The sequence below is a fragment of the Sander lucioperca genome, chromosome 18 (assembly GCF_008315115.2).
Source record: "Sander lucioperca isolate FBNREF2018 chromosome 18, SLUC_FBN_1.2, whole genome shotgun sequence".
In the NCBI taxonomy this organism is placed as follows: domain Eukaryota; kingdom Metazoa; phylum Chordata; class Actinopteri; order Perciformes; family Percidae; genus Sander; species Sander lucioperca.
This window is the reverse complement of record NC_050190.1, coordinates 19,111,662-19,133,649: the sequence shown is the minus strand read 5'-3', so window position 1 is coordinate 19,133,649 and position 21,988 is coordinate 19,111,662. Positions and strand designations below refer to the sequence as shown.

Here is a 21,988-nt window from a genome sequence, read left to right as displayed (position 1 = left end):
TGTCGTCTTTTTATTGTGTTTTTACCCTCTCATCTGTTAATTTCATTTAATTTATTCATTGTCATTTTTACTGTCCTTAAAAGGTGTCCCTTCTTCCGTTTTCACTATTACAATGATGTGTATAAGAATGAACTGTCAAGCTCAAAGGCCATTTCTTCATGGTTATTACTTATTATGTCAGCAGAGGTCAGAATTGTAAAACTTATTCCAATACATAAGGCAATACATCCGTGGAATACTGTAAATGGGCATTTGAAGTTACTTTAAATTCAATTCAAATAAAACTACTAAAACAATTGTCTTATTTGTTAAAATTCTGAAAAGACACTACATGTACTACTACAACATTAATATTTTCTCAGGAACAATTATTATAGCCAGTGGTAGAAGAAGTACTGAGATCTTTTGCTAAAGTAAAGCAACACCACACTATTAAATACTCATGCATGCATTCATCATTTTACTTAAGTAGAAGTACAAACCTTTTTAGCAGCAAAACCTACTTTAGGTTTCAAAAGTAAAAGTAATCATTAGCTGACAGAATGGTTTATTATTGAATTTTTATCACTGATCAATTTAGGCCAATAGCTGTATTTGAATGTTTTATCTGATGGAGATTGAGGGCTAATTTAAGCTACTCTAGGCTACTATTTTGGTTGTTTGATTTAGGAGAATGCATTGTATTTGATAAGCTGATTATAATATTGAAATTTAAAATCATGATCTTGAAATTGACTAGTAATATAGCTGTCAAATAAATGTTGTGGAGTAGAAGTATAGCATAAAATGGAAATACTCAAGTAAAGTTGCCTTAAAACTGTAGCTGTAGCTACAGTACTTCACTGTAAAACTTTTCACTGTAAATTTACAGTAATATACTGGCAGCAGCTTCACCAGTAAACTAGCCTACTGTTTATTTACAGTATGCATACTGTTTTTAAATGTTATGGTATTTTACTGTAAATAGTCAGTTTCCTACAGTATTATTTATATTTCCAGTAATCTACTGGCGGCAGTGTAATTCCTGCCTTCCTTTATTTTCCCAAGATGCATTGGTATTAAGAGTAAATACCTATAATCTGTAACATTTGCAGATAGTGCTGTAATATTTTTATTTTCTCCCAGAATGCATTGCCATTTACAGTATGCTCCTGTATAACATTAAAACAGTAAGATAGTGTGAGATTTTAGCTGTACATTTACATCAAAAGTTTACAGTTTAGCCTACCCTTCCAATGTTTCTGATAGTCCACTAACGGTTTTATATGAAAATGCACCTTGTAGGCCTAAATTTGTTGAATTAATAATACAATAATATCTATAAAAAGGCCTAACAATCCAGGATAAATGAATTGAACTCTAGTGCAGTAACTGCTCTGAACCCACCCTCACTGGTGCACTCCTTCCTTCACACCCCCCCCCCCTCCAACCAACGTCTCTGGGCCTCTTGTTCCCCACGCCTTGTGGGCAGTGTGGACGTGATCATATAAAAAGGCTACAGTACAGTCAGCTGTGGAAGTGGGCCGAAGTGCATCCAGACCAGAGGCGGACGGAACACAACTGTGCGTGTAGGCAACATGACCTCATTAATGTGGGGACTGCTCTGTGTCAGTGGCATCCTGGCATCTGCAACTCGGGGAACTTTCCCACAGTTTGGGTCACGCAACCGGCAGATCCACTCAATTAGCCCTTCAATCCCACGAGTTTCCCCGCACGGCCCTCCAAGGGTCGCCCAGCGCTTTGAACATATCAAATCTATTGAACAAACCTCTGACGAAGTGTCGAGTGCTGAAACTTTTCAAGAGGTCCAGCGGGGCGGTTCCACAGCGCGAGCCTTCCAGCAGCAGCAGGGTGCCCGAACAGGTGCTAACAACCTGGCGCAGGAGAGGAGAGCGGACAATGGAGGTCGGTTGGTCCTGTAGATGTCCTCCTCTTCCTTCCTTGTCAATATCCATCCACTTGTAGTTCATTAGTGCAATAATCCTATCATTTGTTTCAATGCGTTTTCATGGTTTGGATGAATTTGGCGCAACCGTTTTAAATTAATCGGATGGTTGAAGATAAGATAGATATTATGGACTTTATTGATCCCACACTGGGGAAATTCCCATGAAAGGCATAAACTGCAGGGACTCAGGTTAAAATGGTCTCTTTATTCTCCACAGTATTAATTAAGACATCAATGGAATCATTAGGTGACAGAATGGTTTATTATTGAATTTGTATCACTGATCCATTTAGGCTGGTGGAGAATGAGGGCTGATTTAAGATACTCTAGGCTACTATTTTGGTTGTTTAATTTAAGAGAATGCATCGTATTTAATAAGCTGATTAGAGTATTGAAATGTAAAATATTGATCTTGAAATTGACAAGTAACTCTAGCTGTCAAATAAATGTTATGGAGTGGAAGTAGCATAAAATGGAAATGCTAGTAAAAGTAAAGTATAGGCTTAAAACTGCAGCTGTAGCTACAATAGGCCTTCTTGAGTACTACAGTCATAATTAAGACATCAATGTACCAATATACCAAAAAGCATGTAGTGCATACTATTTTCCCTTCTGTGATATTCACTTTGAAACGCTGTTATAAAGCCAGTAATCATTATGCATGCCCATCATGTTGCATCTCATTTTGCTAGTTAAACCAAAGTAACTACTGCTCTAATGCTTTCCCCTCTGCCTTCTACCCTCCCTTGGCAAAGCTGGTGGCACTAATTCTAGGTTTAATCGCTATCAGTCCTCCCATCACCAGCCGTCTTCACAGCTGCAACACAACGCTGCACCATCTGTGTCCTGGCAGCCCGCTCGAAATTCGAGTGGCTCTCTTGCATCCATCAGAACTGAAGCAGGTACTTAGCTTTATCCATAACTAACATGCTCATTGAACTCCCAAAATGCAGATGTGGAGCACATTTTAAAGGGTCATATATGCCCCTAAGATATTTGTCTCATAAAGTTTGTTTGTCATTTACTAAGCTGAAAACATTTATATCTGTTCTGATAAAGCCAATGAAGAAGGGGAAAGTTAAGGCTGGGTGTCTTTCAAAAATGATCAATACCGATACCAGTATACCGTGACTTTGATGCCGGTCCCTGAACAATGCTTTATTTTTTAATTGTAATTTTATAAAATCCATTTTGAAGAAATTAAAACATTACACATTACAGTACAATTATGCATTTATTTTTCAGTTCCTTTACACCTATGTGACGCACACTGTAGTCGGGCCCATAAAAATACAGCACACACGTGAGCCCCGTCTCTCTGCGTAACGTAGAGTTTTTCCTGCATGCCTCTACGACGTGTAGACAGCCAATCATCAGCATTGTTAGATCTTAGTAGACAAATGCTGCATGCTTATTGGTTCACTGACACTGATGAGATTTACTCCATTTGGTATTAAATGACAAGGCATTTTTCGGTACTCGATACTAGGGAGGCAATTTGGTCAGTGCCTAAAAGTAGTTTGGTACCCAGCCCTAATGAAAGTCCCCAGATATTGAGATTAAAAATTACATTTTTTTGAAACACATGGAGATGTTACAGCTAACTTTAGTTCCTGGCCAAAGTATGGTTACTGTAGTTTCATTAGACTTAGAGCATTGTCTCGTTTGCCTAGGTGTGATGGTCTTATTGAATGGCTGAAGAAAAGGTTAATTAGCGTGCTTACATAGGATTTGATCGTAATTTCCCATTTGTAGCATACACTTGTATTCAGCCCATTGTCAACATGTGTTTAAGCAAGCTGAAAGGTACATTCCCTGATTTCAGAATAGTGCCTTGAAATGCATCATTTCTATCTCACTGTGCTGAGTTTTAAGTGATCGTCAACACTTAAAACACAGCATTTGGGAGCGCTAATGAGAGCTATAATGACTTAAGTGAGTGCATCTTTTAACAATATCTTTTGAGGGCCGATTCATATAATAAAACAATTTTAACTTTTTTTTGTTTTTTGTTTATGAATTGATTGAATATTCAATAATACAGTATTTCAAAGTGAGCTGTAATGATATCCTAGTATTTATCTCTGGTCTCCTAAAATTGCAGCACTCCAACAGTATTAGCACTATTAGCATCTGGTACAGCCATTTTTTTGCTTCTCAATTAATTTAAGAATATCTGTAAGTGAATCAGCCAACCAGTCAGATTATGGTTTAAAGTTTGAGTGCTTCAGTGAGTGTGTGTACAGTACATGTGTGCAGGGATGTGTAGGAATGCATGCCGGATTTCCATTCTCACAATTCGTGAGATTTGTGGTACTGTATCTTCAATCCAAAAACATTGGAAAATACATCTCTTTTTCTTACAGCAACAAGAGCGAATTGCAGAAATCGTCCTATAGACCTGGTCTTCATCATAGACAGCTCCCGCAGCGTACGCCCTGCTGAGTTTGAAAAGGCCAAGGAGTTCCTGCAGCATATGGTGGAAAGCTTGGAGATCGGCTCGGACGCCACGCGGGTCGGCCTCGTCAATTATGCCAGCACAGTGCAGATTGAGTTTCAACTAAAGACGTATTTTGCCAAGTCTGCCCTGAAGCATGCCCTGGCCCGTGTTGAGCCCCTCGCTTCAGGCACCATGACAGGCATGGCCATCAAGACCGCCATGGAGAAAGCTTTCACCGCGGAGGCAGGGGCCCGAGCTAGCTCGGCGAACATTGCCAAAGTAGCCATCATAGTGACAGACGGGAGGCCCCAGGACCACGTAGAGGATGTATCAGCCGCAGCTCGCGCATCTGGGATTGAGATCTACGCAGTGGGAGTAGACAGAGCGGATATGGCGTCCCTGCGCCTCATGGCCAGCCTCCCACATGATGACCATGTCTTCTATGTGGAGACCTATGGTGTCATTGAGAAGCTCACTTCCAAATTTAGGGAAACCTTGTGTGGTAAGGATGATGATAATGGGAGTGCGGATATTCCATTAAATGGCGGAATTGATGATAAAGGCCTAGGCATAGGCCTAAATAATGAAAATGAGGATAACGGAAACAACGGTATGTTAGATCCATCCTTTAAATTTCACGTGTGATCATTTGGGCAGCACCATAGAGGTAATGTCCATTCTAAAGTCCCTGGTCCTCTTCTTTAGTTTTAATAACAAGGGCAAGGTAACCAGTGACTTACCGCCTCTTGTTGTGTTTGGATTTCCCACAAAAAGGTGTTCACTAACTGATAATAAGTGTAGTTAATGAACATGTCCAATAAGTCACGTACTAACCGACTTAAAGAAGAAGACATACCTCTGATCACTGGTTGATCTGCCAATTCAGAGCAAATTCTACATCTTTGAACACTTGAAAATGGTTGAAACCTAATATGATGCTGCCTATACTTTTCACACGGAGCGCGCTGCTCTCTGCACTTCTGCGCTCAATGTTGTGCTTCATGGCGTGCGCCCTGCTCAGTTACCTGAAGGTGTGCTAAGCTGCCCTGGTCCACAATATGGGCTTTTGCAATCTGTGACAGAACATTAATGGCAACTCATCCTGCACGGCAAAAACTAAATTAGCTTGAGCTAAATTAGACTAAAATGTGATGTGCTAAGTTTGAGCATACTTTTAGATTTTAAGATATTGCTAAGAACACTTAAGTTTTAACATTATGTTATCTTTTAATATGCTAATTACAATTTAAAAAAGACCATAGACCTGTTTAAATGAATAGTTTGACATTTTGGGAAACACACGTATTCGTGGAGAACATTGATACCACTCTCTAATTTGTCCGTTAAGTAAGACGCCGGAGCCAGCAGTCGGTTAACTTAGCTTAGCATAAATACTGTTAACATGGGGACACACCTAGCCTAGCTCTGTCAGAAGTTTTTTTAGGTTATTTAATTTGTTTAATATGTACAAAATGAACTATTTGCAAAAACGACAAGTTGTGGTTTCATAAGGGGTTACGTGTGAGACTATTTCTTGGCTGGGCACAGTGACTTCCTGGTGTCTCCACCAGTTGCCTGGCAACCTCACGTTGACGACATTGCAGGAATAAAAAAATGTCATACTGTTCCTATAAACAAAGCATTACATTTCATAGAGTGAATGTTTTCGCGTGTACAAATTAGGAAATAAACGACTAATGATGTGAAGCGTTTATATGTTTTCTACTAAATATAATATTTATAATGTGGTACTTAATGCTTGCAGGCTACAGGGATGCCAGCCCAACTGATTATTGCTATGATACATTTGGGTGGTATCAAACTTGGAAAATAAGAACTAGGAAGCGTTCAACATAAAGGTGTAATTCTCAATTTTTTTTGTACCAGCCCCAGCTTGAACCATAGCTCAGCCTACTGCCAAGCATGCAGCTACAGCTGTGGTCATCAGGGGGAATACACAAGTTATTGTGAGAGATCAGCTTAGTACTTTTGAGTAACTTTCCCCAAGTAAAAATATAAATAAATTCTCTTTTAAACTTTTGGTACCACCCAAACTATCAATGTAACTGTTAAGGTTACATGCTACTCGTGCAAGCTTCTCCCAGGGGTTAAACTTAACGCACACTGTGCTTTAAATTATGACTATGACAGCTGGAACCTGTGGAGTGAGTTCAGCCATCCTCTGTGTTTAACTCTGACCAACTTCTGTCCATCCACAACAGTGACGTCAATACCAAAGACATGCAATGATTACGATTACGTGTGTTGCCTTTAGTGGATTTTGTGTTTGCATGGTCTGAACTGCATGGAATAACCTGTTGGAATATTAAGATGGATAGTTAATCAGGTGTCTTACATTCAACAGCCAGTGTAACATTTGAAAGTGACAAATGACTACGCGTCTTCCTTCTTATATATATATATATATATATATACATATATATATATATATATGTATATATACAGGATTTTACACCAACAACATTAATTTACTGTTACATCACTGTAGTTGAAGCACAGAGATCAAGCACACTAATTGCATGTGGCTATGTAGAATAACACAATTATGAAATTAATTAATACATACTTACAACAACTAACTAACAGAAATATAAAACAAAATGATTGATCTCACTAGGCATAAGCCAATCAGACATTAGAGTGTTTCTTTTCAGGTTTGGATGCATGTTCTCAGGGACACAACTGCCAGCACATTTGTGTCAACAATGGCAACTCATACAACTGCAAGTGTCGCAAGGGCTATGTCTTGAACCCGGACAAGAAAACTTGCTCACGTAAGAATCTTTATCTTTATCTGAATGTTTTTATCCAATGTCTCATTGTCATCTTAAAACTACTGCCAAAAAAGATTGAACATGCCTAAAAGTTATATTCTCATTGAATCTTTCTTAAACATCGATCTTGGATGGGAAAATCATTGTTATACGTAGCAATTACTAACTTTTAAAATATTTAATGTAAGAACTTTAACAGAACCTTGCAATTCCACGTTCAATTAGTTAGGCACTTTGGGCTGTGAACACACTGCATACCATCTCTTGTTACTAATGTTTTGGGTTGCCCTAAATAGATTAGGGCAGACAGTATTCATCACAAATTAAGTGAGCAGGACAATTATGAAGGCCTTGGCTGATGAGAGGCACACATTCTAGAAGTAAATGATGGCCACTTAGAGGACAAGTAGATTCAATTCAATTTTATTTATAGTATCAAATCATAACAAGAGTCATCTCAAGACACTTTACAGATAGAGTAGGTCTAGACCACACTCTATAATATACAAGGACCCAACAATTCTAGTAATTCCCCCAAGAGCAAGCATTTAGTGCGACAGTGGCGAGGAAAAACTCCCTTTTAGGAAGAAACCTCGGTGGTGAGAAAAACTTCCTTTTAGGGAGAAACCTCGGACAGAGCCAGACTCTTGGTAGGCGGTGTCTGACGGTGCCGGTTGGGGGTGTGATGAACAGTGGCAATAATAGTCACAATAAAGATAATGGAACAATGACTAGAAATAGTAGTAGTTCATGGCATAGCAGGGCACTGCAGGACATTACAGGGTGTAGCAGGACACAGCAGAGCATAGCAGATCCTCTCTCCAAGTCACAGGCTTGACGAAATCTCACTGTTACTACAGCTACTGCCTGTGGGTGCTTTAAACCTAAATTTAGTTAGTTAATTAGTTTAGTGCTTACTGACAAGTTTACCTTATGTACTTTAGAGTAAATAAAGCTGTATTTATTTGCCTAAAGCTCATGACTGGGAAGTCAACAGCCAAACTTCCTTTCCACAGCCACCTGTTCTGCTCTGCTCCGTACAGAGTGGTCTTATAATAATTAATTAGGGTCTTATGGATGGCATTGGGCTTATAGGGACTGTCCCCATAAGCTCATCACAGATCTGCAAAGTTGAGTAGTCAAACCCTATATAACGCCAATTTACAGGGTGATGTGCACATGTATAAAACAGAACTGACTCAGAGCTTCTTGCCGTATGTATTTTGCCGTATGTAGTTGGTTAGGTGTGGAAGTGTTTCTTTTCAGGTTTAGATCCATGTTCCCAAGGACATGACTGCCAACATATCTGTGACGGCAATGATGACTCGTACATCTGCAAATGTCAAGTGGGATATGTGTTGAATGCAGACCAGAAAACATGCTCACGTAAGAACCGGAATATTTTTCAAAGATTTGTTGTCTGTTTTGTTTTTTTGCCCAGTTCCTATGTGTTTTGCATGACTGAAAGTTTTTAATGTATCCTCCCAACACAGCTGGTGAGGCTCTTTGTACAGTGGGCACCGCTTAGCTTGACTAAACAGGAAATGCTTTAGTTTATATCTAATGTAAAAAAGATAGGGTGAGGCTTTACAAAAAGTTCCACAATAAGGGCTTCATGTCAGATGTGGGATTTGTTTTTTTTGTCAGGTTTGGATTCATGTTCCCAGGGACATGACTGCCAACATATTTGTGTCAGCACTGATGATTTGTACATCTGCAAATGTCGAATGGGATATGTTTTGAACGCAGACCAGAAAACATGTTCACAAAAGAACCTGGACTTTTCAGGTAGGCTATGGTTGTTTATTGGCACAGATTTCCCACAAATCTAGTTCAGTCAGACAACTCACGTTTGAAATGCTTATTATAACAGCAGAACATTGTGTTTGGCGGCCAGACTCCGACCTCATCACTCCCCGCAGTTTGGGTTTACATGAGATATTGGGGAGTGATTATAAAGCAGCTTCCCCCTAGCCGGAGCCTGCAGGTGGATGCTGGGGTGGTGGTGGGGCTGAAAGCAGGCAGCGATACAGGTGCAGGGCAGCAGCAGCAATGGCAAGGCAGAGATGGGGAAATGTGCAGCTTAAATAGACCGCCAAATTCGGGGGGGGGGTTTGGTAAATGATACGAAGAGTGAGGCATGTCTTGTGTGTGTACAGCGCTGCAGCTCGCGTTGACTGCCTGATCTAGCTCGCAGGCGTCGCCCCATTTATGTTTCTTGATGAAGCTGCAAGAGCTGCTAAGGCACTTGTTTTTTGACTGTTCCGAGCGTGCAGAAGTAGCCTATATATCGAATTGATTTGAAAAAGCACAGAATTAGGAAACTGGGATTGATGGACAGAGAATTTAAGCAAATGGCCATGACTTTTACATTTAAAAAGAATTGATGGCTCATTAAAGCCTCAGCTGTGATGTGCTTGACTGATGTAATTTGATTGAGTGTGTTACATGTGGGAGTGTCTGTTTTCAGGTTCAACTCCATGTGCCCAGGGACATGGCTGCCAACATATTTGTGTTAACACTGAGGATTCTTACATCTGCAAGTGTCCTTTGGGATATGTATTGAATGCTGACCAGAAAACATGCTCAATTAAGCATCTTTGTCCTTTTAGTTGATTTAGAGTGTGTGTTTTTGAGCCAGCGTGAAATGGGTTGTAAATACAGACTAGAAAACATGCCTTATGACTGAGATTTGATATGCATGCATTTACGACTCATTACCGGTACTTTAGTGTGTCCCTTTTCAAAATTGGATACCCGTGTCCAGGGTCATGACTGCCAGGATATTTGTGTCAGCCTGAATAAGTCGTACACTTGGGAGATATTAGCGTGATTTCAAACAGTGGTGAGACAGAGGCTCCAACAGTCCAAGCCCTGCTTGAATGATGTCATGAGATGTCATATCACATGTGGACATGTCTCTTTTCAGGTTCAGATCCATGTGCCCATGGACATGATTGCCATCACATTTGCATAAACAGTGATGACTCTTACATCTGCAAGTGTCGAGTGGGATATATTTTGAATCCAGACAAGAAAACATGCTCACGTAAGAACTGGGGTATTTTTTTTAGAGTTGATGGAGTGTTTTAGAGTCCATTATTTTTGACCCATTGTAGGTTCTATTACTTACTAAGGGCTCTTTGATGTAAATTGAGCATATCAGATGTGGAAGTGTCTCTTTTCAGGTTCAGATACATGTGCCCAGGGACATGACTGCCAACATATTTGTGTCAGTACTGATGACTCGTATGTCTGCAAGTGTAGAATGGGATATGTGTTGAACGCAGACCAGAAAACATGCTCACGTAAGAACCTGGACCTTTCTAAAAGATATGATGTTGTTTCTTTGGTACAGCATATTCAAATTTCCCAAGAATCTCACTATGTTATTTTACACTTACACGGTCAGACGCACTTCATATCACCTGTTGTGAATTAGGTTATTGTATTATTAGGGCGCGTAGCTCATTGTGAACAACTCAGACTGATGCACTAAGAGGAATGGAGTACATGACCATAGATTTAATGAACAATTAAAAGGAAATTCGTCCAATCTGGGGGTTCTCAAGTCAAGATCTTCTTGACTGTTGGTGTGAAGCTTAGTCAGATGTGGAAGTTTTTCTTTTCAGAATCGGATGCATGTGCCCAGGGACATGACTGCCAACATATTTGTGTCAGCACTGATGATTTGTACATCTGCAAATGTCGAATGGGATATGTTTTGAACGCAGACCAGAAAACATGTTCACAAAAGAACCTGGACTTTTCAGGTAGGCTATGGTTGTTTATTGGCACAGATTTCCCACAAATCTAGTTCAGTCAGACAACTCACGTTTGAAATGCTTATTATAACAGCAGAACATTGTGTTTGGCGGCCAGACTCCGACCTCATCACTCCCCGCAGTTTGGGTTTACATGAGATATTGGGGAGTGATTATAAAGCAGCTTCCCCCTAGCCGGAGCCTTCAGGTGGATGCTGGGGTGGTGGTGGGGCTGAAAGCAGGCAGCGATACAGGTGCAGGGCAGCAGCAGCAATGGCAAGGCAGAGATGGGGAAATGTGCAGCTTAAATAGACCGCCAAATTGGGGGGGGGGGTTTGGTAAATGATACGAAGAGTGAGGCATGTCTTGTGTGTGTACAGCGCTGCAGCTCGCGTTGACTGCCTGATCTAGCTCGCAGGCGTCGCCCCATTTATGTTTCTTGATAAAGCTGCAAGAGCTGCTAAGGCACTTGTTTTTTGACTGTTCCGAGCGTGCAGAAGTAGCCTATATATCGAATTGATTTGAAAAAGCACAGAATTAGGAAACTGGGATTGATGGACAGAGAATTTAAGCAAATGGCCATGACTTTTACATTTAAAAAGAATTGATGGCTCATTAAAGCCTCAGCTGTGATGTGCTTGACTGATGTAATTTGATTGAGTGTGTTACATGTGGGAGTGTCTGTTTTCAGGTTCAACTCCATGTGCCCAGGGACATGGCTGCCAACATATTTGTGTTAACACTGAGGATTCTTACATCTGCAAGTGTCCTTTGGGATATGTATTGAATGCTGACCAGAAAACATGCTCAATTAAGCATCTTTGTCCTTTTAGTTGATTTAGAGTGTGTGTTTTTGAGCCAGCGTGAAATGGGTTGTAAATGCAGACTAGAAAACATGCCTTATGACTGAGATTTGATATGCATGCATTTACGACTCGTTACCGGTACTTTAGTGCTTGATTGAATACAGAAACCACCAGGTCTTGGTGGGGCCATTGTGATGTGGACTTGTGGGCTTTTCTGAACAGAAACATACTGTAATTGTGAGGTTGTTGAGGTACTTTGTACAGACAGACTTTATTTATGCGTCTCATGACTAATATTTTAGTTTGCGTTTAGCACTTTCACAGTCAGTTGTTGAGCTCAACCTGAATAACTCAGAGACTTGGGAAACGGATTGATACAGAAAGAGGAGTGGAGCATATAAGCACTTAATAAATGAACAATGGCTCTCTTTGACTGATATCATGATATGTCAGTTACGTAAATTATGTGGCCATGTCTCTTTTTAGGCTTGGATCCATGTTCCCATGGACATGATTGCCAGCACATCTGTGAAAAGAATAATGACTCGTACATCTGCAAATGTCAAGTGGGATATAAGTTAAATGCAGACCAAAAGACGTGCTCACGTAAGAAATTGGACCTTAAGATATGCATGTCTTAATGCAGCATGATTGGTTAACATAAAAACATTAAGTTATGCTAGCCCATCCTAATGGTCTAAGCGTTAGCTGTGGAAGTGTGACCAGGGACATGACTGCCAGCATATCTGTGTCACAAGTGGTGATTCATACCTTTGCAAGTGTCGTGAGGGATATGTGTTTATTACAGACCAGTTTTACTTATATATTGTATATGCATGTCAGGGGGCAGTGTCTTGGGTCTCCCAAAAAGACTGTCATTCATTTACTCCAACAGTCGGTAAAAGCACTATTCTGTAGACATACTTACATCAGCTCTTGTAGGTTGTTCTAAATGATTAGGAAGTTATATGTGAATTTATTTTGAATGAGCAGGAAGCTGGGAGACTGTAAATTGATTGGTGCCGCTTTAAAAGCTCCTGCTTCTTGATGGCCTTAATTCAGTTAAGTCAGTGTGAGTGTCTCTTTTCAGGTTCAGATACATGTTCCCAGGGACATGACTGCCAACATATTTGCATCAGCGATGATAACTCGTACATCTGCAAATGTCAAGTGGGATATGTTTTAAATGCAGACCAGAAAACATGCTCACGTAAGAACTTTTTGACTTGATATGCATGTCCTACTGCACTGTCTGTGGTTAAATACAATCTTTATTCTTATTATTTTACATACTTGATTAAATGCAGAAAGAGGCATAGAGCTTTTGACCATTGCCTTTATAATTTGATACAGCAAGAGCTGGTGAGGCACTGTGATGTAAAATTGATAGTGAACACATTTCATATGAGCAGCAAGTGGGATACTGGGGCTGATGCACATAGAGGTACCTATTCATCATTTACATATTGTAAATGGGATGGGTAAGTGGTTGTGTTGATTGCATACTAGAAAAAATGCTTATGTAGAAATCTGGACATGTATGTCTACAAAATGCATAGATGTAGTTTTTTGAATAAATGCAGAATAATCCATATGCCCTTATCATTTTAAATCACTGTTGACCCATCAGTCTTAGACTACATTAGCTGTGGATATTAGCTGTGGAAGTGTTTCTTTTCAGGTTTGGATATATGTACCCAGGGACATGCCTGCCAACATATCTGTGTCAAAAATGGTAATTCTCACCATTGCACATGTCATGACGGATATGTGTTGAATGCAGACCAGAAAACATGCTCACGTAAGAATTAGAATTTTACCTATACATTTGATGTGCATGTTGTGGTGCTGTGTCTCAGGATTCCCTCAAAATCCATTATTTTAGGTGCATGATTGAATACTGCAGAAGCCATTCTCTGGAAGATTCAAAAGTCCGTATGGGATTGGTGTTTGCCAAAAACAACAACCAAATTTGTTTAGCTGGACTTTTTATTGGGTGAAACACTGTGGTGTGGACACAATGCACATCAGCTTATGTAGGTTGTTGTAAATAGATTAGGGTAGTAGTGAATTCATTTTGAACAGAGCCTGGGACCGATGAACATAGCCTTGATTAACAAACCTTGTAAGCGCGATGATGGCTCTTTAAAAGCTCCAAAATAGGCAAAGTCATGCTTGACAGATGTAATTAGACCAAGTCGGTTACAGGTCTCTTTTCAGGTTCATTAACTGATAGTGTTGAAGTTTCAAGTGCATGCCCTGATAAATTGTTTCAGGTTCCCTCCACATTAAGTTATTAATATCATTTTGCAGAGATCTTTCTGTGGTATGGGTGTTTGCCAATACAGCCCTAAAGTGTCACCTGTAGAGCGAGAGCTGATGGAGCACAGATCAGCTCTTGTAGAGTGCTTGTAGTAGTTTAGGATGGTCAGTAGTGACTTTTAACAGGCTGCAGGTTGAGACACTGGGGCTGATACACCCAGAGGTATGGTTTACATGGCCGTGCTTTTAATAAATTGTAAAGGGATTGGTGGCCCAATAAAAGCTCCGTTAGCGCTCCTTGACAGATGTAATTTGACGTCAGTTACCTGTGGAGTGTCCCTTTTCAAAATTGGATACCCGTGTCCAGGGTCATGACTGCCAGGATATTTGTGTCAGCCTGAATAAGTCGTACACTTGGGAGATATTAGCGTCATTTCAAACAGTGGTGAGACAGAGGCTCCAACAGTCCAAGCCCTGCCTGAATGATGAGATGTCATATCACATGTGGACATGTCTCTTTTCAGGTTCAGATCCATGTACCCATGGACATGATTGCCATCACATTTGCATAAACAGTGATGACTCTTACATCTGCAAATGTCAAGTGGGATATAAGTTAAATGCAGACCAAAAGACGTGCTCACGTAAGAAATTGGACCTTAAGATATGCATGTCTTAATGCAGCATGATTGGTTAACATAAAAACATTAAGTTATGCTAGCCTATCCTAATGGTCTAAGCGTTAGCTGTGGAAGTGTGACCAGGGACATGACTGCCAGCATATCTGTGTCACAAGTGGTGATTCATACCTTTGCAAGTGTCGTGAGGGATATGTGTTTATTACAGACCAGTTTTACTTATATATTGTATATGCATGTCAGGGGGCAGTGTCTTGGGTCTCCCTCAAAGTCTGTCATTCATTTATTCCAAATGCTTGAAATTTTGGTGTTTGCGGCTCCAAAATTTTTATTTGAACATCAACAGTCGGTAAAAGCACTATTCTGTAGACATACTTACATCAGCTCTTGTAGGTTGTTCTAAATGATTAGGAAGTTATATGTGAATTTATTTTGAATGAGCAGGAAGCTGGGAGACTGTAAATTGATTGGTGCCGCTTTAAAAGCTCCTGCTTCTTGATGGCTGTAATTCAGTTAAGTCAGTGTGAGTGTCTCTTTTCAGGTTCAGATACATGTTCCCAGGGACATGACTGCCAACATATTTGCATCAGTGATGATAACTCGTACATCTGCAAATGTCAAGTGGGATATGTTTTAAATGCAGACCAGAAAACATGCTCACGTAAGAACTTTTTGACTTGATATGCATGTCCTACTGCACTGTCTGTGGTTAAATACAATCTTTATTCTTATTATTTTACATACTTGATTAAATGCAGAAAGAGGCATAGAGCTTTTGACCATTGCCTTTATAATTTGATACAGCAAGAGCTGGTGAGGCACTGTGATGTAAAATTGATAGTGAACACATTTCATATGAGCAGCAAGTGGGATACTGGGGCTGATGCACATAGAGGTACCTATTCATCATTTACATATTGTAAATGGGATGGGTAAGTGGTTGTGTTGATTGCATACTAGAAAAAATGCTTATGTGGAAATCTGGACATGTATGTCTACAAAATGCATAGATGTAGTTTTTTGAATAAATGCAGAATAATCCATATGCCCTTATCATTTTAAATCACTGTTGACCCATCAGTCTTAGACTACATTAGCTGTGGATATTAGCTGTGGAAGTGTTTCTTTTCAGGTTTGGATATATGTACCCAGGGACATGCCTGCCAACATATCTGTGTCAAAAATGGTAATTCTCACCATTGCACATGTCATGACGGATATGTGTTGAATGCAGACCAGAAAACATGCTCACGTAAGAATTAGAATTTTACCTATACATTTGATGTGCATGTTGTGGTGCTGTGTCTCAGGATTCCCTCAAAATCCATTATTTTAGGTGCATGATTGAATACTGCAGAAGCCATTCTCTGGAAGATTCAAAAATCCATATGGCATTGGTGTTTGCCAAAAACAACAACCAAATTTGTTTAGCTGGACTTTTTATTGGGCGAAACACTGTGGTGTGGACACAATGCACATCAGCTTATGTAGGTTGTTGTAAATAGATTAGGGTAGTAGTGAATTCATTTTGAACAGAGCCTGGGACCGATGAACATAGCCTTGATTAACAAACTTTGTAAGCGCGATGATGGCTCTTTAAAAGCTCCAAAATAGGCAAAGTCATGCTTGACAGATGTAATTAGACCAAGTCGGTTACAGGTCTCTTTCAAGTGCATGTTGAGACACTGGGGCTGATACACTCAGAGGTATGGTTTACCTGGCCGTGCTTTTAATAAATTGTAAAGAGATTGGTGGCCCAATAAAAGTTCCGTTAGCGCTCCTTGACTGATGTAATTTGACGTCAGTTACCTGTGGAGTGTCCCTTTTCAAAATTGGATACCCGTGTCCAGGGTCATGACTGCCAGGATATTTGTGTCAGCCTGAATAAGTCGTACACTTGGGAGATATTAGCGTCATTTCAAACAGTGGTGAGACAGAGGCTCCAACAGTCCAAGCCCTGCCTGAATGATGAGATGTCATATCACATGTGGACATGTCTCTTTTCAGGTTCAGATCCATGTGCCCATGGACATGATTGCCATCACATTTGCATAAACAGTGATGACTCTTACATCTGCAAGTGTCGAGTGGGATATATTTTGAATCCAGACAAGAAAACATGCTCACGTAAGAACTGGGGTATTTTTTTTTTAGAGTTGATGGAGTGTTTTAGAGTCCATTATTTTTGACCCATTGTAGGTTCTATTACTTACTAAGGGCTCTTTGATGTAAATTGAGCATATCAGATGTGGAAGTGTCTCTTTTCAGGTTCAGATACATGTGCCCAGGGACATGACTGCCAACATATTTGTGTCAGCACTGATGACTCGTATGTCTGCAAGTGTAGAATGGGATATGTGTTGAATGCAGACCAGAAAACATGCTCACGTAAGAACCTGGACCTTTCTAAAAGATATGATGTTGTTTCTTTGGTACAGCATATTCAAATTTCCCAAGAATCTCACTATGTTATTTTACACTTACACGGTCAGACGCACTTCATATCACCTGTTGTGAATTAGGTTATTGTATTATTAGGGCGCTTAGCTCATTGTGAACAACTCAGACTGATGCACTAAGAGGAATGGAGTACATGACCATAGATTTAATGAACAATTAAAAGGAAATTCGTCCAATCTGGGGGTTCTCAAGTCAAGATCTTCTTGACTGCTGGTGTGAAGCTTAGTCAGATGTGGAAGTTTTTCTTTTCAGAATCGGATGCATGTGCCCAGGGACATGATTGCCAGCATATTTGTGTCAACAGTGATGACTCCTATATCTGCAATTGTCGTGTGGGATATGTGTTAAATGCAGACCGGAAAACATGCTCAAGTAAGCACTTGATTCGTTTTAATATGCATATTTATCTGTGGTGTGATCCAGCATCTCAGATACTCCACAGAACACCACATTTGGAGCCTCAAAGCTTGATTTAACAAAGCACCAGAAGCTCCAACTGGAGACTAAGAGCTAGCTGGTGAGGCAGTTTGTCTTGTGGACACACCACATGTACATTCTTGAGAATATTGTTTTCCATATTTGAGGTCAGCGTAAATAAGCAGGAGATATAGAGACAGGGAATGTTGAAATATACTGGTCCCATTTCTGAGGCATACACTCTTTTTTTAAGGGAACTGTGACCAAAGGCTCTGCCAAAAAAGCTTAGTGATTGTTTTTGAAGTTATAAGACTAAGTCGCTGAGGTGAGCCTTTCTTTTCATGTTCAGGTTCGGATGCATGTGCCCAGGGAAATGATTGCCAGCACATTTGTGCCAACAATGGGAACTCTTACATCTGCAAGTGTCAAGTGGGATACGTGTTGAACATGGATCAGAAAACATGCTCTCGTAAGAACCCTTTTTCTTTCAACTAAACATTGGTGCAGTACCTCATGATGGTTTATGTTATTCCATAGTAGCTGCTGAGGCACTTGTATTGGACACATGTACATATAGTTATGTTTTGGCAAGGGATTCCATACATATTAAGGTAATGATAACAAAGAGCTCCTTGATCTCGAATTGCTTAGACAAAATCAGTTAGATGTTGGATTGTCTCTTTCCAGGTTCAAATGTATGTGCTCAGGGACATGACTGCCAACATATTTGTATCAACAACGGTGACTCATACAACTGCAAGTGTCGAGTTGGATATGTGTTAAATGCAGACCAGAAAACATGCTCACGTAAGAATTTTTTTACATACATTATGCTGTCTCTATATTGAAACCTTTCGAGACATTTCCCATATTTTGAATCGGTTCTAGCTTCAGGAATTTGTCACCAAACCCTTTAATATTATTGCTTTGTGAGCTGTCTTGTACAACTAGATTTGAGCTCGGCCTGACTGAGAAAATGTGCCAGACTGGCAATAACTTACCGAAAGGTGTGGCATACGTGGACATGGTTTGAAATCCTCAAAGGAACTATCAGCAATCAAGTTTCAACAGCTGACCAGGGGCTCCTTGAATACGCTTTCCCTATGAAACTTGAAGAGGCTTTATCAAAGATGAGTTGGACCATGTGCTTGACTTGACAAGAGTTAGTCCCAAACCGTCCTAAACTATGCAAGACGATTTCAGGTAAGAGGATAAGGTGAGAGTAAGGTGTTTTCCAAATGATATCTGTTTAGGCTTACTAATAATTAGGGCTGGATATCATTAAAAAAATAACGTGACTTCACTCTGCATCCACTTTTCTCCTGCATATGAGAACAGACATGCAGACATAGAGGGACAAATACTACTGATAGGGGGTTTAAGATTTGGGGTTACAATGCATAAACATTGATTATAATAATGATCATACCTTTCATGTTTGTGTTTTTGCATTATTTTTTTTTAGCTGTGGAGAAGTCTGCAGTTGACTGCAACCAAAGCCACTGTCCAACAACAACAGGCACTACTTCTACTGAGCCAGTCATTGAGTACAGCACAGTGTAAAGGACATACAAGTGTGCTGTGCTGCTGGTTTAAGGAATGAGAGACTGCAATGGAAGTTGTGGTGGGAGCCATGGATATTTAAAGAGAACTGGATACAGCGTTGGAGGCGGGGCCCCATTCATTCCTATGAAAGTTGCTCAGTGGCACATGAAGTCAAAAAAGTTCAACTTTTGCTTATAAAAATACCCAGATCTTTAGCCCCTGTGGCCTGTACAGCAGGCGCACTAGAAACTTTCACCGGCCGAGCTGGCTACTTCCGGTTTAGCGCTCCGCTAACTTGAACGGGGATTGGCATCATGTGATGGTCACAGATGTTTCAAATCCACAGTTTGGCTACTATGTCAAATTGGCTTCAAAGCCTGGCGTACTTCCTGGGGGCTTGGTGGGTGCCTACCAAGAACTTTGGTCCAACTAAAGGACCAAAAACATTGGTTGTAATTGATTTGCCTGTTGTCTGTTTTGATTGTATCTTTATCAGTGAATATGTCTTGTATGTACTGTACATGTAAGCATATTGCTTAAATGATTATTAACATCTGTTCTCTTTAACGCTATCCACGCCTGACCTCAGTAACTGAGCACTCCCAGGTTGTGATTAACGAGTTGAAGTGATTGAAACATTTTTTTTTTTACATATTTCCTAATCTCACTCACAAAAGAAAAATCATGATTGTACACGATCTCTACTATATTGCTCAATCAATATCCATTATTCTTATCTTATCATTTGAAACAACACCTAATTTGAATCTGATTTTGTCAGCTGTTCTCATATTGAACACCAACTTTTTGGGGGAGGAGCATAAGATGAGCTGTCAATGGGCCGCCAAATTGAATATTACAAAGATGCTACACTAAACATGGCAAAACACCACTCACATGCTTTGACCTTTTATATTTTTGTTCTTATTCTTTCAGAGGAAATGAGAGGTGAAATAACTCAAGATGCCTGCATGTGTGAAGCTCAGATTGTGTTCCAGAAAAAAGTACAGTCAACCATACAGGAGCTGAGCAGAAAACATATCCTTTTGCTTGGAGGCCTGAGAAGGATCCACAGTTTGAATTTTAAAATTGCGATTATGTGAGAGAAATGTCTGCTTTTTACCTCTAAACATGTTGACATTTGCACTAGGCTGCTACAATTGTTTTGTCGTAGTACTTTTAATGACAATAAGTTGAATCTATAGTTTGAGTCTGTTGATTTTTAGTGGTGCATTTTTAGAAATGCTTAGTGTGATGATGAACTGGTAAACATTCCAACTACACCTTTTAAATTCCTTGACAGTCTGTTCACTTGATGAACTTTCAGACAAAGTGAACCTGATTGAGGGCCAACAGCAGTATTAAGGACAGTGATGAAGACGTCAGAAGACATGTTCAGGACTAGCAATGTGTCCAATTCTTTTGACCAACAGAAGTCATCTGTAACCCTCAAAAACTCTTAATGTTTCAGTAAAAATGTTTGGTATTGTTCTGCATGGTATTGATTTTTCATGCAGTGCACCTGTTTTATATTATAAAACGTGCATTTTGCATCCACAACACTGTCTGTTACTTATTACAGTAAAGTCACAAACAACTGGTGTTAACGTTTACATATACTTGTATCTTTGTAAGAAAAGCTCAATTTCTTCCTGGCAGTGTAAACCATTGAGATGAGTCTCAAACAATGTAAGATAATTAGGGAAGTTTTGGAAAATGGAGAAGTGCAAACTTCTAAAAAGAAAAACAATGTATAAACATGTCAAAAGTTTACTTTCATAATGAATGTTTTTGGTGGCAAAAGTGTTGTACCACATCCTTGTTGTGTATCCACTGCTCCGAGAGCATTTCTTGGTCAGTGTTCTTGATAGAACACAACAGAACAACTAATCTCTTATACAACAAGAGCATTGTTGTTACCCCTCTGATTGCAGCATTATTATGCAAAGAAAAGACCAAAATCAAGCCTGATCTAATATGGCCCTGGTATTGTTACATCACAGTGATTACTATAATACTTTTCTTTGATACCAGAAAGATTGCAACAACTATGTTGGTTGGTAATTATTTGTTTGTAACAGGTCCAGGGCATGTACAATTCTTTTAGGGGGAGATGGAAAACAGTTTAGGGAGTTCAAGGTTTATAGGACCGCTTCAATACTCTGCACACTTGGCAAGTCTTGACCAAAGTCTCTGGTAGCAGTCCTAGCAATTATATACTATTTCAATGCACTAAGTTTTGAAATTGAGAGATTTTAAGATCCACTCAGTTTTTTGCATCCAGGTATTTTACTGCACAGTACTTTCTTCATACAATACACACATGTACTGTATTTTCTACTTTGTCATATATCCATGGAACACATTAAAAAGAGTATTTGTGGTGCAAGGTCTTTGTGTAAACTGACAGTTATGTGCATAGCCTACATATTATGGTGCTTTTGTGATAGAAAACGTGTCTGTATTTTTTTCTATTGGGTGTATAGTTGCACATGGAAAATAAATATTCTAAAAGAATGGATCCTGTACATCTCTTGTATTGTGTTTTAACGCTTAGTTACCAAGCCACTTTTTAAATCAATAAAATCATATGGAAATGTAGCATCTCAGAAAAAATAAAGGTAACACTGTACACAACATGTTGAGTAGTTACCAGGGGACAAATGAGGAGCTATTGTCAAACATAATTAAATGCAACATTGCATAATAACACTTTTTATGTAGGCTTTTGATTTGCTGGTTTATAAGCTTCACTCATGGTGGGCCTGCAGTATGCTTTAGTAAGTGCAAGACATTCCTGTATAGTTAAATAAAGTATTGTTACCTTTTTCTCAAATACTGGAAAATTGAGTTCAAAATAAAAACAATTTAACGGCTCATTTAATATTATCACGTCGTAGTGAAGGAGCCAAA

The 21,988-nt window shown here is 39.6% G+C and overlaps 1 protein-coding gene across 14 annotated transcripts; it reads left to right on the top strand.

Annotated features, from left to right (window-relative positions):
- Positions 1-1,462: 1,462 nt before the first annotated feature.
- Positions 1,463-21,600, top strand: LOC116065768 (matrilin-2-like). Of its 14 annotated transcripts, none has more exons than XM_035994782.1 (22): positions 1,463-1,905; positions 2,704-2,850; positions 4,315-4,998; positions 7,064-7,183; positions 8,450-8,569; positions 8,831-8,971; positions 10,113-10,232; positions 10,372-10,491; positions 10,816-10,956; positions 12,240-12,359; positions 12,844-12,963; positions 13,435-13,554; positions 14,540-14,659; positions 15,195-15,314; positions 15,786-15,905; positions 16,661-16,780; positions 16,922-17,041; positions 17,366-17,485; positions 17,880-17,999; positions 18,218-18,337; positions 20,012-20,113; positions 20,388-21,600. In XM_035994782.1, exons 1-22 carry the CDS (start codon positions 1,578-1,580, stop codon positions 20,438-20,440), a joined length of 3,396 nt encoding a protein of 1,131 aa, XP_035850675.1. In that variant the 5' UTR covers positions 1,463-1,577; the 3' UTR covers positions 20,441-21,600. The 14 variants fall into 14 exon arrangements, with proteins under 14 accessions (XP_035850675.1, XP_035850678.1, XP_035850679.1 ...); XM_035994783.1 differs by having other exon boundaries at positions 1,464-1,905; positions 4,315-4,890; XM_035994785.1 differs by lacking the exon at positions 10,372-10,491.
- The last annotated feature ends 388 nt before the right edge of the window (positions 21,601-21,988 follow it).

Excerpts from the sequence above, each read along its gene's own strand:
- LOC116065768 (XM_035994782.1), top strand. The coding sequence starts at position 1,578 with ATGACCTCATTAATGTGGGGACTGCTCTGTGTCAGTGGCATCCTGGCA. Across the intron at positions 10,233-10,371 it reads AGACAAGAAAACATGCTCAC|GTTCAGATACATGTGCCCAG; the intron begins GTAAGAACTGGG and ends GTCTCTTTTCAG. Across the intron at positions 14,660-15,194 it reads AGACCAAAAGACGTGCTCAC|GTTCAGATACATGTTCCCAG; the intron begins GTAAGAAATTGG and ends GTCTCTTTTCAG.